This window comes from Stereum hirsutum (assembly GCF_000264905.1).
Source record: "Stereum hirsutum FP-91666 SS1 unplaced genomic scaffold STEHIscaffold_3, whole genome shotgun sequence".
In the NCBI taxonomy this organism is placed as follows: Eukaryota; Fungi; Basidiomycota; class Agaricomycetes; order Russulales; family Stereaceae; genus Stereum; species Stereum hirsutum.
Window position 1 is genome coordinate 3,146,367 of NW_006763133.1, and position 12,165 is coordinate 3,158,531.

Sequence of the window (12,165 nt, forward strand, 5' to 3'; positions counted from 1 at the left end):
CAGCCGCGCGGTAGGGTGCAACAGTGAGCAGAAAGGGTATGTGCCCTACTTTGGCCCTAATACTTACTCGATTCAGAGATCGATCCAGCTCGCAATCGAGAGCTTAGACGGCTAAATCTGGCGAGCGTATGTCCTCTTGCTGCACCATACATCACATGTAAGGGGAAGACAGCGTCTTTCCTGCCATGGCCAGTGATCGGGGGGTGGCTCAAGATGAATGGTGAATGTGGCGCCGAGATGTTCCGAGGTTGAAACGAAACAGACCGGGTCCCTCCGATGGTATTGGGTCGATGATTTTGGGGTTTCCATAGTCTCCAAAGCAGACCTCACACAAGACGGTCGTTGGGTTTGCAATGGAGAATGCAGCGGCGCGACTCTTGAGTCGGAAACCACATCGATCCCAAATTTCGAGGGTAGATAGCGCCAGGAGTCAATGCGAACAGTATCACAGATCGGCTACATGACACCAATTCAAGAAAGCGCAGGCTCGTGAATTTTAGAGAGACCATGGAAATAGAAAATCAGCAATGCAGAGTCGACCACCAACGCAATCATACAAACATATCCTATCCACCTCACCTCCATCCCTCCCCTCCTCCTCCTCCTCCTCCTCCACTCCTTCGCTACCGCCTCCATCCTCCTCCACCCCCTTCCCGAAGACATCATCACCCGCGCCCTACTTCTTCTTCTTCGGCTCCCTCACGCTCAACACCACCGTATCGTCCTCCTCCAAATTATAGCTCGCGATGCTCGCCTGATTGCTCATCATCTTCCCCTCATGCGCAAGCCTGATATGCGAGTACCCGATCCCGATGTTCGTCGATTTCATGATCCGGTCTCGGAGCGTGGACACGAGCAGGTCGAGTGACAGGTCCGGGATGGTCACGAGCGAGCCGTCGAGGCCGAGTTCGGGCTTGTCTGACGGTATTTGGACTTGTATCGTGATAGGGTTCTGTTCGCAGCAAAAAAAAAAGGTTCAGAGAAATTGACCATGAATAACATAAAACATGCGTTACTCACGGGATGCATATTGATCCAGTCCTGCTCAGGATACAACTGCCCACCAGGCAACTTCGCCACCTTCTGCCTCTTCGCCGCCGGTCCCCCATCCTCCGCACCCGCACCCCCGCCACCCTCCATCATCTCATCTGCACTCCTCACCATCCCGACACTCGCGCCCTGCGGACCCTGCATCCCCGGCGTCGCACCCCCAATAATCGCAGGCTGCACACCCATGCCCATCGGTGATCCCTGCCCAGGTACACCAGGGGCCCCAACGCCAACCGGACTGGGCGCATAAGGCGCGACGGGTCTCACAGGCGGAGGCTGATACCCAAACGGTTGTGCCGCGTCCAGACCCTGGTAATGCAGAGGCGGCAACATGACCGGCGCAGGCTGCGGTGGGTACATCGAAGGTGGCTGTGGGCCGGACGAGATCGTGGCGGCGGAGTAGGCGGGGTTTGGGATGGCGTTCGGGTTTGGGAGAGGCGCGGGGGGGAAGGTCGTGGTGATGTTGGTGGGATTGGAGGAGGATTGGGAAGGGTCGGCGGAGATGGGCTTGGAGGGGAGGGAGGACATGGAGGGAGGCATGGACATGGCGGGGAGGGGGTTGGAGGCTGGAAGGCCGGTGAGAGGGGGTGGGGCAGCGACGGGACCGATGCCTGGCCCGATGGTGCCTTCTTGCCTGGATGATGAGTGTAAACATTAGACAGGAGTGTGATGTGGAATAGAAAAGAGACTCACGGTCCAAGACCCAGTTTTGCACGATGAATAGCCGCGATCTGCTCGTCGATGTTCGAGTTCGTCGCATACTTGTCCATCGTCGTGACCTTGCTGGCCGTATGACCATCCCAGATGACCTTCTCCCTCTCCTTTCTCTTCTGGTTCTCCTCCTCTTCCTCCCTCTTCCGCCTCTCCTCGTCGTCTTCTCCACCGAAGATGTCCACACGGGTCCTGGCCAGGTTCTTGAGCGACGAGACGACGTTGGCACCGCGCTGGAGCTCGGAGGCCTGTGCTTTGCGAGCTTCGAGCGCGTCGCGCTGGGATTTCCAACGCGGGTCGAGAAGCTCGATACGCATGTGCTCGTCGAGCTCGTTGACTGGGATTTGCTGTCCACAGATGCTACACGTCGTGAGCGCCACCTTGTTCTTCTGACCAACTGCACGAACAGAGCAAGCCATCAGTAACATGACATGGCGTGTATGCTGAGAAATAGATGAGCGTACCTTTCGCGACGTAGTCCGTCCTGATCTTCATCTGTCCACCAGCGCCCAACGAGCTCGCCTGAATAGCCTTCGCCCTCTCCATCTCCCTATTCCTCTCTTCCTCCTCCCTCCTCTTCCTCTCCTTCAACTCCGCATCCTCCGCATCCTCCTCCTCGTCACTCTCCATCATCGCATCGCCGTCCTCCGCACCCGCACCACCCACGCCGTTCGCCACGTTCTGTTCTGCCTCTGCCTGGCGCGCGCGGTGCGCCTCGACCTCTTCGGCGGTAGTCTCCATGATCATAGCCGCGTGTCTCTTTTGTGCGAGCGTCATGTTCTCGACTTCTTGGACGGACATTGGGGGCGGGAGTTCGGAGGCTGCGTCTGCCGCGGTGAATTCGATGGTCTGTACGATGGCGTAGTCGTGCCAGTCGATCTCCGCGAACGCCACTGGAGAGAAACAAACCGACATCATTCCATGAGCATACTTTCTAGAGAGAAGAGAAAAGACCACTCACGCCGCTCAGCCTCCCGATCATCCTCCCTCTTCCTCTCCTGGTCCCTCTTCTTCTGCTCCCATTTCGCATACTTCCTCGCATTCTCCAGCATCTCCCACTTCGCGCCCGGCTGTGCCCTCTTCTTCAGCTCCTCGAGCTTCGCGGGCGGCGGGAGAAGCACTTTCGTGTACTGCTCGATGAGCTGGTTGAAGACGGGGAAGAGGGAGTGCGTGGGCTTGAGGAAGTCGAATTGGTAGTTGCGCGATTCTTTCACGGAGAGGGCTTGGAGGAAGGAGCGGCCGCGACGGGCGGTGAAGAGCGCGGTTAGCTTCATGATATCACTGTATACCGTCCATCCATGTTATTAGTATTATGATTATGATTATTCTGAAAAGACACGCGAAAGACGACGCACAGATCAATCGCACTGATACTCGGCAGCTCCAATATGAACTCCGGACTAGGCGGCTCAACACCCACATCCTCCTCCACCTTCTTCCCCCCTCCCTCTCCCTGCTCCGCTCCCTGTTCCCCTCCCGCACCCTCGCCATCGACCTTCCCCTCCCCGTCCTTCCCACCATCCTTCATCGTCACGTCCTCGTCCAGTTCCCCCTTCGTGACCTTGTCCATCCTGTTCCTGTAGTACGCATGGTACGGGTCAGCCGGGTTGAGGAACGAGAACTTGGGGTCCTGGCGCTGGTTTTCGCGGATTTTGTCTTCGAATTGGGGGGGATTGGCCGAGCGGGCGACGAAGTTCGCGGTGCGGTCGATGATGGCTGCAATCACACGTATACGCAACATTGCATTAGCAAGTCGGACGGTAGACAAGGAATACAAGTAGACGTACATTTAACTTCGGGAGGAGGAAGAATCATTCCGCTCGTGAACCTCATAGGCCCGCCATTAGCGTGCCCGTTCGCAGCAGAAGAAAGGTCGATATGTCCATTCGCGGAGCCATTCGGCACGACGGCCACTGTTCCGCTCATCGTAGCGGTGAGCGAGTGACAGACGGTCAAGAAGTAAGCAGGAGTATGTGTGGGTGAGAGTACGAGTCTGACAGTGACAGAGTCGCGTTTGACGCAGAGGCGGGTCAGGCGTTTGGAAGCGTGGGAAATATGAGCCGTGCTGGGGAACGTGTGGCGACTGTTCCTGCTCCTCCACGAATTCTCGAGTTCAATTATTTCATACTTGCAGCCATGTTCGGCGCGTTCAGACCAACGCTCGTCGCTCAGGGCGGTCTTCTCTGGTACATCCATCTTTCCCATACTCCTCTTCTTCTTCCTCTCCATCGTTTTCAAAGACCCAAAGAACTGACATTGGTGGTGGTGGTGGTGGTGGTGGTCAAACAGGAAATCGCCCTGGAAGCTCTCCGTGACGCGCAAAGCGAACGTTCGTGCCCGTCTGAAGAAGGTCGACGCCGTGATCGAGGCCGTGCGCGCTAGTGGGGTGCAGTGTTCTGCTCTCGTATGTCCAGCATCCATCCATTCGCCGTCCCAATCTCCCTCCCTGTCGTCCCACCCACCCCGGTTTGCCTGCTCATGTTTGGTCACTGACTATGGTGCGCAGACAAAAGCCCTCGAACTCCCAAAAGAGCACGAGATGCCAGCAAGGGACAAGTACACGGTGTTCAACCCGCACAGTCGCGGGTACAGGAAGAGCGTGCATAAGGTTCCGAAGTTCACTAGGGTGAGTTCATTCTTTTTTCGAGCTTTTCGATGTTGTTTTGTGGTGTTTGGGTGTTTGGGTGGTTGGGTGGTTGGATGGGATTGTTTGTTTGTTTGAGTTGTTGGCTGTTGGGTGTTCCGCCTTGCTCTCCGTGTCATCTTTCAGTCGTAGTCGTCGAATTCCTTCATGTCTTTCCTACAACCATCCACATCCACAACCACAACCACAACCACATCCCACCCTTCCTCCAACTCCAACTCCCCTTCCTCCAACCCCCCTTCCTCCAACTCCCACATATCCCCCCAACAAATCACTCAGTGACTCCGTCCAAGCCGAAAAACACATCCTCCCCACCTCCCTCCCTCTCTCGAACGTCAGCCAAACCACATCACACGACACCCAACCACACCAACACCGACGCCATGGCCAGTCGAGTGATCATACATTCATTCATATCATATTCCCTCCTCGCATCTTATTCTCCAACCTTTTCCGCATTCTCGTTTTCTCGGTTCCCTTTTATTTTTCATTTCGACTTGAACTTTCGCGCATTCATTCCGACTCGAACTTTCGCTCCCCGATCATCTGCACCCCGCGACAAAACACTGATCCAGTTTTCTATGACCATGAACAGATCACACAACGCACGAATCCTAAAGGTTTCTAGGCCTCACAACCTCTGGACCTCCCTATTTCATCTCCTGTTCCGTACCCCCCCCCGTCCATCATCCTACTGTGCTCTGTTCTGCTCTACATATTCCTCTGCGCATCGTGATTCATAAGATTTACAATATAATTAAAAAAATATGGCATAAAAATGCGAAAACAAATCGATGCGTGTGCGTGTTATGTGGTGTGGTGAACGTCAAATGCAATGTGAGTGAAAAGAAGAGTAATTGAGTAGGCTACATCATCCACCCCCCCTCCTCTCCCCAAACATCCCTCCCCCCCTCCCCCCACCCCACCCAACCTCACCTCACCTCACCTCAAAACAACACAACACTGATCCTCCCCTCCCGAATCCCCTCCCTAACACTAGGCGCGCCCAACACAGTCCTGAACACCTCGTCCCTCGTCTCTGGAATATCGAGCAATGAGCGCTTCTTGGTGTCGATGTGGGTGGTATCGAGGATGATGTGGGTTAGGGCTGTTGTTTTTAGGGAGTCTGGGGGTGGGCGAGCGTAAGCGTGATTATCAAAGAGAGAGAATTATGTAGATGAAGGGATGACGGGATGGAGGGAGGAGGATGGAGGGAGGAGGAGAAGGAGAAGGAATAAAGGGAGGGAGAAACTAACCAGTCTCGCACAACAGCTTGCCTACCCGTCCAGGCGTGCCCACCGCGGCGCCCACCTTCGTCTTGGATAAATAGCGGACGTGTTCGTCGAGCTTGAAGTGTTTCGCGAAGAGCTTTGCGACTTCGCCGCTTTTTTCGGTGAAGAGGCGGATGGAGGCCTCACCCTTCTTCTCGTCACTCTTTCCGGTGGGCGTGCTCTTCTCGATTCCGGTGGGAGCGCTCTTGTCGATTCCGGTGGGAGCGCTCTTGTCGATTCCGGTGGGAGCGCTCTTCTCGATTCCGGTGGGTGCGCTCTTGTCGCTGGGCAAAGGGAGGCTAGCGCGCGAGACAGTGCTCTTGAGGGCCCGTGTCATGTCCGCGGTGCGCAAGGCGGCGGAGGTTAGGACCAGGAGGGTGGGCGAACCGGGGGATTTGGTGCGTTGTGAGAGGCGGGTGTGGAGCGTTGGGACCGCTGTGAGGAGTGTGGCGAGCGGCGGAGATAAGGTGTTCGTATGAGTTGAGATGAGGTATGAGTATGACGGGAGATGAAAGGAGTGGGGTGGGTGGGTGACGGAGTAGCGTACTTTGTACTATAAACTGGACCAAGTCTTCCAAAGTCCTCGATCCCTTCCATGAGGTCGTATCCGCTATTGAGCTCTCTACCTGGGCGTGTGTGTCAAAGCTCGTTCACTCGCACTCTGGCGGTCTCACGGGATTCAGGCATACCTGGTATCTGTCTGTCCTGGAGCTCGAGGGCGGACATCTTGGGGAATGACTTTGCCTGCATCGAAGCGAGATACTCTGCGATCCTATGTGGTGGCTGGGCGGCTATGAGCGAGGAGGAGGAAGGGGACGAGGAACGGTCGTTCGCAGTGCCTGATTCCTCCGCGAGCTTGCGTTTCTATTGAGTGTATTGAGTGCGAGTTGGATGTGAGGGCTGAAAGAGCACGGACGGACTTTGAGCTTCCTCTCCTTTTCCTTCTCTCTCCTCTTCCTCTTCTTCTCTGCGCTCGCCTGCTGCTTCTGCTGCTCCTCCGCGCCCTCGTCCTCGTCCTCGTCCGCGCTGAGCAGATTGGCAATATCGTCCGGGTCACCCACTATGGACGCTGCGTCCCCGTCATCAGAGAGCGCAACAGTATCATCCGGCACAAAGTCGTCCTCGAGGTCGTCGCCGTGCTGGGACATGATGATGGTAGTGGGAGGAGGCAAAAAAGCGGTGGGGGGACTAGCCGGGCCGGGGCGAGGAAGGGCGACCGCAAAGGGGGAATGAAATTAAATAAAGCATGGGCGCCTAATCTGAGACTGTCTCTCGACGAGGATGAGCAGCACCGCCGCCTTTCTCTCCGTCGCCCGCTCGCCTCTCCTCGCCGCTCTCGCTCTCGCCTCCCTCCTTGCCCTCGCTTTCCTCGTCCTATGCTGCACTGCGTCCTCGGCTGAGCATACCACGACCGCCCTTGAACATCGTGCTCCAAGTGCTGGTAGTACTACAGACGACAACGACATCAACGACGCAGAAGTAGAGAACTTGAACGAGCAGCTGCAGGACGCTAAAGATATGCTTTCCGCAGTGAAGCCCCCTTCGCGCTGGAACCCCCTCGCCACACCCTTCGTATATCGCGCAAGGACATCCCCTTCGCCCTCCCACCCCGCACAACACCAACAACAACATCCGCCTCCTCCCCCTTCAGCATCATCTCAACAGCCACAAATACAAACACAACCACAACCACCACAGTACCCTGTACAGACGCCGATCGACTCTGCCGGAACCACTGTTACTGTCTCGACACAGCTCACGTCTACACTTGGTCGACAGACGTACGATGCTTTTCTTGTTCTTGATGTCGAGGCGACGTGCATGCAGGGCACCGACTTTCATTGGCCTAACGAAATCATTGTACGTTCTCTCTCTTCTCTCGTCTTGTCTTGTCTCGCTTTATCTCACTTCGGGGATACGGGGACATAGGAATGGCCCGTGTGCCTCCTCATGTGGAAGGACAAGCAGAATGGTATGGCGAGCAGGCTGGACGTCGTTGATGAGTTCAGAAGCTTCGTCAAACCGACTTGGAGACCTTTACTCTCCGCATTCTGCACCCAACTCACCGGCATCACCCAGGTCCGTTCCGTTCTCCTTTTTTTTCCTCTTTCATTCCCCTTTGTCTTTGTCCTCTCCTTCTGCCTCCACCCCTGCACGCCACACACCCACCGCATGTCTCAAAAAAACCTCATGCACACACTACGATACTAACACATTGTCCGCACGCGCCACCCACCCACCCAGGCCCAAGTCGACTCGGCGCCCCATTTCCCGCAGGTCGTCAACCAATTCAACGCCTTCCTGATCAAGAACGGACTCATACACCCCGTGACGGGCGAGCGGCTCGTCAGGTTCTGTTGGTGTAGTGATGGGCCGTTTGATGTGAGGGATTTTGTGGTTAAGCAGTGTTTTATTTCGAAGGTGAGTTCTTTTTGTGTTTTAGGGGTGTGGTGGTGTTGCGCCACCCTTGGCGTCAATACGTTATATGATATATCCCTCCCTTCACCCATTCTGACGTTCCCTGCTCTTTATTTGTGTCCATCTGCATACGCCATACTCATACCCATACACGCCATCGCCCTTCCTTAATTTCCCCCGTTCATTTACTCTGAAATTAACGTCCCGGCGTCGCGTACTATTTCGCCGCGTTTGCTTCTTGTACACACACTCAAACTATTTTCCCTTACATTTGCACACTCGAACCACCTCGCTTGCTGCGTCATTCGCCGTCTTTCCACTCTTCGCTCCTATTCGATCCTTGCTCTTCGCTCCCATTTTTTCGCTCCAATTCGATACTCGATGCTCATACACACATCCGCTCTTCGTGCAAAACAAATCACACTTCTAGATCGCAATGCCGAGATGGCTCGCGGGGGATATCATGGACGTGCGGAAGCTCGTTGGGGAGTGGCATGCTCAGTCGGCGGGGTCGTCGTCTCGGAAGGTGAGTTCGTGCTTTCTTTCTTTCTTCTTCTTCTTCTTCTTTTTGTTTTGTTTTTGCGTAAACCTTTACTCGATGCGCCACATTCGACTTTTTTTATTGTCTACGCCACATTTCCCACCTTGCACACAATCGTACTCTCCCCATCCGGAACGACCACCTTGAATGCCAACCCCCTAAAGGAATCCACATGTGCCCAACCCGACCATTCTCTTCTTCTTCTTCTCTCATTCCGTTCCCTTCTTTTTATACCTTCCGTTCTCTTGTCTCCCTTCCCTTCCTTTCCCATTCCCCATTTCCGATTTCCCCGTCGCCGATTCACTTCTCTTCCCTCCGTGACCCTCCCCGGTTCACTTCTCTTCCCCTCCGTCCCCGGTCCTACTTCCGATTTACTTTCGTTCTCCGTTCTCCATTAAGCATCGGGTTATCCCCCACATCGCTCCATCCCGCCCTACCCCGCGTTCTCACTTCTCACAGAAACTCAAAGGCTAATCCACGCTGTTTTGGCTTCTTTTCCCCCCTCTGTATGTTGTATGTTCGTCCGGTCTGCTCGTGAATCGTCACGCGACGTTGTTCTCCGAACGACACGCTTTCCTCTCGACGACTCAAACACCACTCTCGACGACTCACGCATCCCTCTCGACGACTCACACTCCCTCTCAATAATTCGCATTCGCCGCCTGCTTCTCAATGATTCGCATGCACCGCCGTCCGCCGTACTCAGTCCCTCTTCCCCCGGCGCATCTCCATGAACATCGAATCGCAGCTCCGCGCGCTCGGACTCGGGAATTTCCAAGGGCGACAACATAGCGGGATCGACGTGAGCCCCTCTCTCCTTCCCTCTCGTCTTTTCTTTTCTCTCTTTCTTCGCTCAAACTCATTGGCCACGGATGTCGTGCACGCTTACGGACTTTGCATCCGCGAATAAACAGGACACCCGAAACATCGCCCGCATCGTCACCGAACTCGCCCGACGCGGCATCACACTCATCCCCAACACGAACATCCACCCCGGTAAACGATGGGCATGGATGGGCAAGAGCGGTCAGATATTGGAGGAATCGATCTCCGTCCCTGGTTCGCCCTCCTCATTCCCTGGTTCGCCCTCCTCATTCCCTGGTTCGCCCTCCTCATTCCCTGGTTCGCCCTCCTCACTTGCTGGCCCACCACCACCACGGACGCTGTTTAGCCCTAGCCCGGTGCCTGCGTCTGGGTCGGGGTCGGGATATGCGAGTTCGGCGTCGGGGTCTGGGTCTGGGTCGGGTTCGAGTGGGAGTCCCGGATCGAGTCCGGCGTGGAGTTCGAGTCATTTGTCGTTTTCTGCATCTGGGTCGAATACGACTGCCAATAATACGACACCGGTGAACGGATATCAGTCGGCTTCGTATGGACATGGGTATTGGCCGGCTGTAGGGAATGGAGGGAATGGAGTAGGTGGTGGACATCCGCCGATTTATTCGAGGGTGACTTCGGCGAACTCGGGTTCGTATTCGGGTGGGCGGGCGCATGGACATGGACATGGAAGGGCGGGTTCGCAGCAGGTTGGGACGCAGCAGCAGCAGGGGCAGGGACAGGCGCAGGGGCATGCGAGGGCGCATGTTTGAGCGAGCTCGCCTTTGCCCTCCCATGCCGCCAACATGACACGACAATCCCGACACTTGCGTCCGATTATGCTCACCCTTACACACACGCGCGCGCACCCGACTCATACATCACATCACATCACAGACCGCCACATCCATTCCTCCGCAAGTCTTCATCGACATCAGCCAGCCAGTCTCCGACCCCATTCATCTGCGCCTACACTCACACTCTCATATACAGCCCGATATGGATCCTCCCCACTCTGTTCTTTCCTTCTTTTTTCCGTGTACGATTATTATACAGTCATTTTGATACCGACTCACTCGACCGCCGGCTTCCACCACTTCACCTTTCCGCCACTTCACCTCTCCACCACTTCATCCTCCCGCCCTGTACGCGCCTTCGGTTCATGAGCGCACTCGTCTATGGATGGACCATCGTTCATATCATGATCTTTTTTTCGCTGTTACCTTTTCCTTCTGTTTTTACATTTCACTTCATCACTGCGTGCTTCCTCCTTCCCTGCTCCCTTCCTCTCTACTCCTTTCGATTATCTTCTCTTACGCCTCGCCTCTTCATCGCTGCTACGCTACTTTCGCGCCTCCCTCCGTGTTCCAGTGACTCGTCGCCCTATTACCTATTACTCGCCTTGCCTTGCCTTTTCCTGCCTTTTGCTTCACGCCCTTCACGGTTTCTCCTCTTACTCTTACTTGTTCTTGTTCTTGTCGCATATTTAGTTTAGAGCTCCGGATCCAGATTCCATCGCTCATCACGCCTCGCCTCAGTTTTCGTGCGTATATTTATCATGTTTTACTCTCTTCCTTTGCTCTTCTTTCTTCTGTTCGTCTTTTCTAGCTCCCTGTTCACTGTTCACCTGTCGTGTTTGCCTGTCTCAACTCCACTCCACTCCACTCCGCCTGCCCACCTTTCTTCGTTTCCTGATCCCTGACACCTGATTCCTGATTCCTTGCTACTTAACGTGCCAGCCCTACTTGTCGCACGTCCCGGACCCGGATGCCTCGATGTTTCGATGGCTCTATTTTCACTTTTCACGCCTTCACGGTCACAGTCACAGTCTGGTCGGTTTCCTCAGTTGTCTGCGTGCATTGCGTACATATATACATATACATCGTCCTTTCCTCTGCCGCGTTGAGTTGAGTTGAGTTGAGTTGAGTTGAGTTGAGTTGAGTTGTGTTGTGTTGAGTTGTGTTGTGTCACCATCGCCACCGCCGCCGCCACCGTCAACGCAAGGCAAGGCACGATTTCGATATGCGTTCGTTTGAGGTTCGAGCTCAGTCTCCAGTCTACGGTATACGGTATACAGCATGCAGGCCTCCCGTGCCGAGTCTGAGTCTCTGTCCAATTTCTTTTTCGGGTGTGTCGTTGTGTGAGATTTCAGGCCTCAGGATTGAGGTTGGTTTGATGCTCGAGGTTTGACGTTTCGATGTCGCGTTCGATTCTCTGGTGTTGTTCTGAAAATTCGAGGTTTGGTTTTGGCGAGTTTTCGAGATTTGGTTTTGGTTTGGTTTGGTTTGTGAGTGTGATGAGCGAGATGGCGACACAAAGGTACTCTATATGAATACGAGAAAACACGCCAGCAAAGTACATACAATAGAATATCGCTATATTGCCTCTTCGACCCACTTATTCTCGAGCTGCCGTGGCATCCTCCAGAACCCACACAACAGTCTCACCAGTACAGTGACCTCGCCCCTTGTATAACACGACGCAAGCTGCTACAACTCCTTCGCCTATCGTTACATCCTGAGCGCGAATATGAGGCGAAAAAGAAAGGAAGAAAGCAGAGATGAAAAGGAAATTGAGGGCGCGCAGGCCTGTTCATGAATCACATCGACAACACGGGCGTACTGTACTGTATAATAAACAGCGCGATGCGCAAGTCAAAGAGAGAAAGAGAATAGGGGCGACGGGGGACGGGGGACGGGGAAAGATGGTCTTGTGGG

The 12,165-nt window shown here is 54.8% G+C and overlaps 4 protein-coding genes across 4 annotated transcripts; 2 read left to right on the forward strand and 2 right to left on the reverse strand.

Moving 5' to 3' along the window:
* Window positions 1-596: 596 nt before the first annotated feature.
* STEHIDRAFT_93405 (uncharacterized protein) lies at window positions 597-3,750 on the reverse strand. The gene is made up of 7 exons (XM_007301317.1): window positions 3,549-3,750; window positions 3,117-3,477; window positions 2,723-3,042; window positions 2,226-2,654; window positions 1,744-2,158; window positions 1,021-1,684; window positions 597-952 (listed from the first exon to the last, which is right to left on the reverse strand). The coding sequence occupies exons 1-7, from the start codon at window positions 3,685-3,687 to the stop codon at window positions 677-679; spliced, it is 2,604 nt and encodes an 867-aa protein (XP_007301379.1). The 5' UTR covers window positions 3,688-3,750; the 3' UTR covers window positions 597-676.
* Window positions 3,751-3,897: 147 nt separating this feature from the next.
* On the forward strand, window positions 3,898-5,033 carry STEHIDRAFT_129257 (60s ribosomal protein l31; the record flags this gene model as incomplete). The annotated part of the gene is made up of 4 exons (XM_007301318.1): window positions 3,898-3,947; window positions 4,051-4,165; window positions 4,268-4,387; window positions 5,001-5,033. The coding sequence occupies 4 exons, from the start codon at window positions 3,898-3,900 to the stop codon at window positions 5,031-5,033; spliced, it is 318 nt and encodes a 105-aa protein (XP_007301380.1).
* Window positions 5,034-5,219: 186 nt separating this feature from the next.
* On the reverse strand, window positions 5,220-6,835 carry STEHIDRAFT_166618 (uncharacterized protein). The gene is made up of 5 exons (XM_007301319.1): window positions 6,597-6,835; window positions 6,366-6,540; window positions 6,180-6,302; window positions 5,662-6,111; window positions 5,220-5,531 (listed from the first exon to the last, which is right to left on the reverse strand). The coding sequence occupies exons 1-5, from the start codon at window positions 6,822-6,824 to the stop codon at window positions 5,353-5,355; spliced, it is 1,155 nt and encodes a 384-aa protein (XP_007301381.1). The 5' UTR covers window positions 6,825-6,835; the 3' UTR covers window positions 5,220-5,352.
* A 359-nt stretch (window positions 6,836-7,194) lies between these two features.
* STEHIDRAFT_93411 (uncharacterized protein) lies at window positions 7,195-11,207 on the forward strand (the record flags this gene model as incomplete). Its single annotated transcript, XM_007301320.1, has 6 exons — window positions 7,195-7,536; window positions 7,606-7,755; window positions 7,921-8,097; window positions 8,525-8,620; window positions 9,342-9,437; window positions 9,550-11,207. 6 exons carry the CDS (start codon window positions 7,195-7,197, stop codon window positions 10,219-10,221), a joined length of 1,533 nt encoding a protein of 510 aa, XP_007301382.1. The 3' UTR covers window positions 10,222-11,207.
* Between the last annotated feature and the right edge of the window lie 958 nt (window positions 11,208-12,165).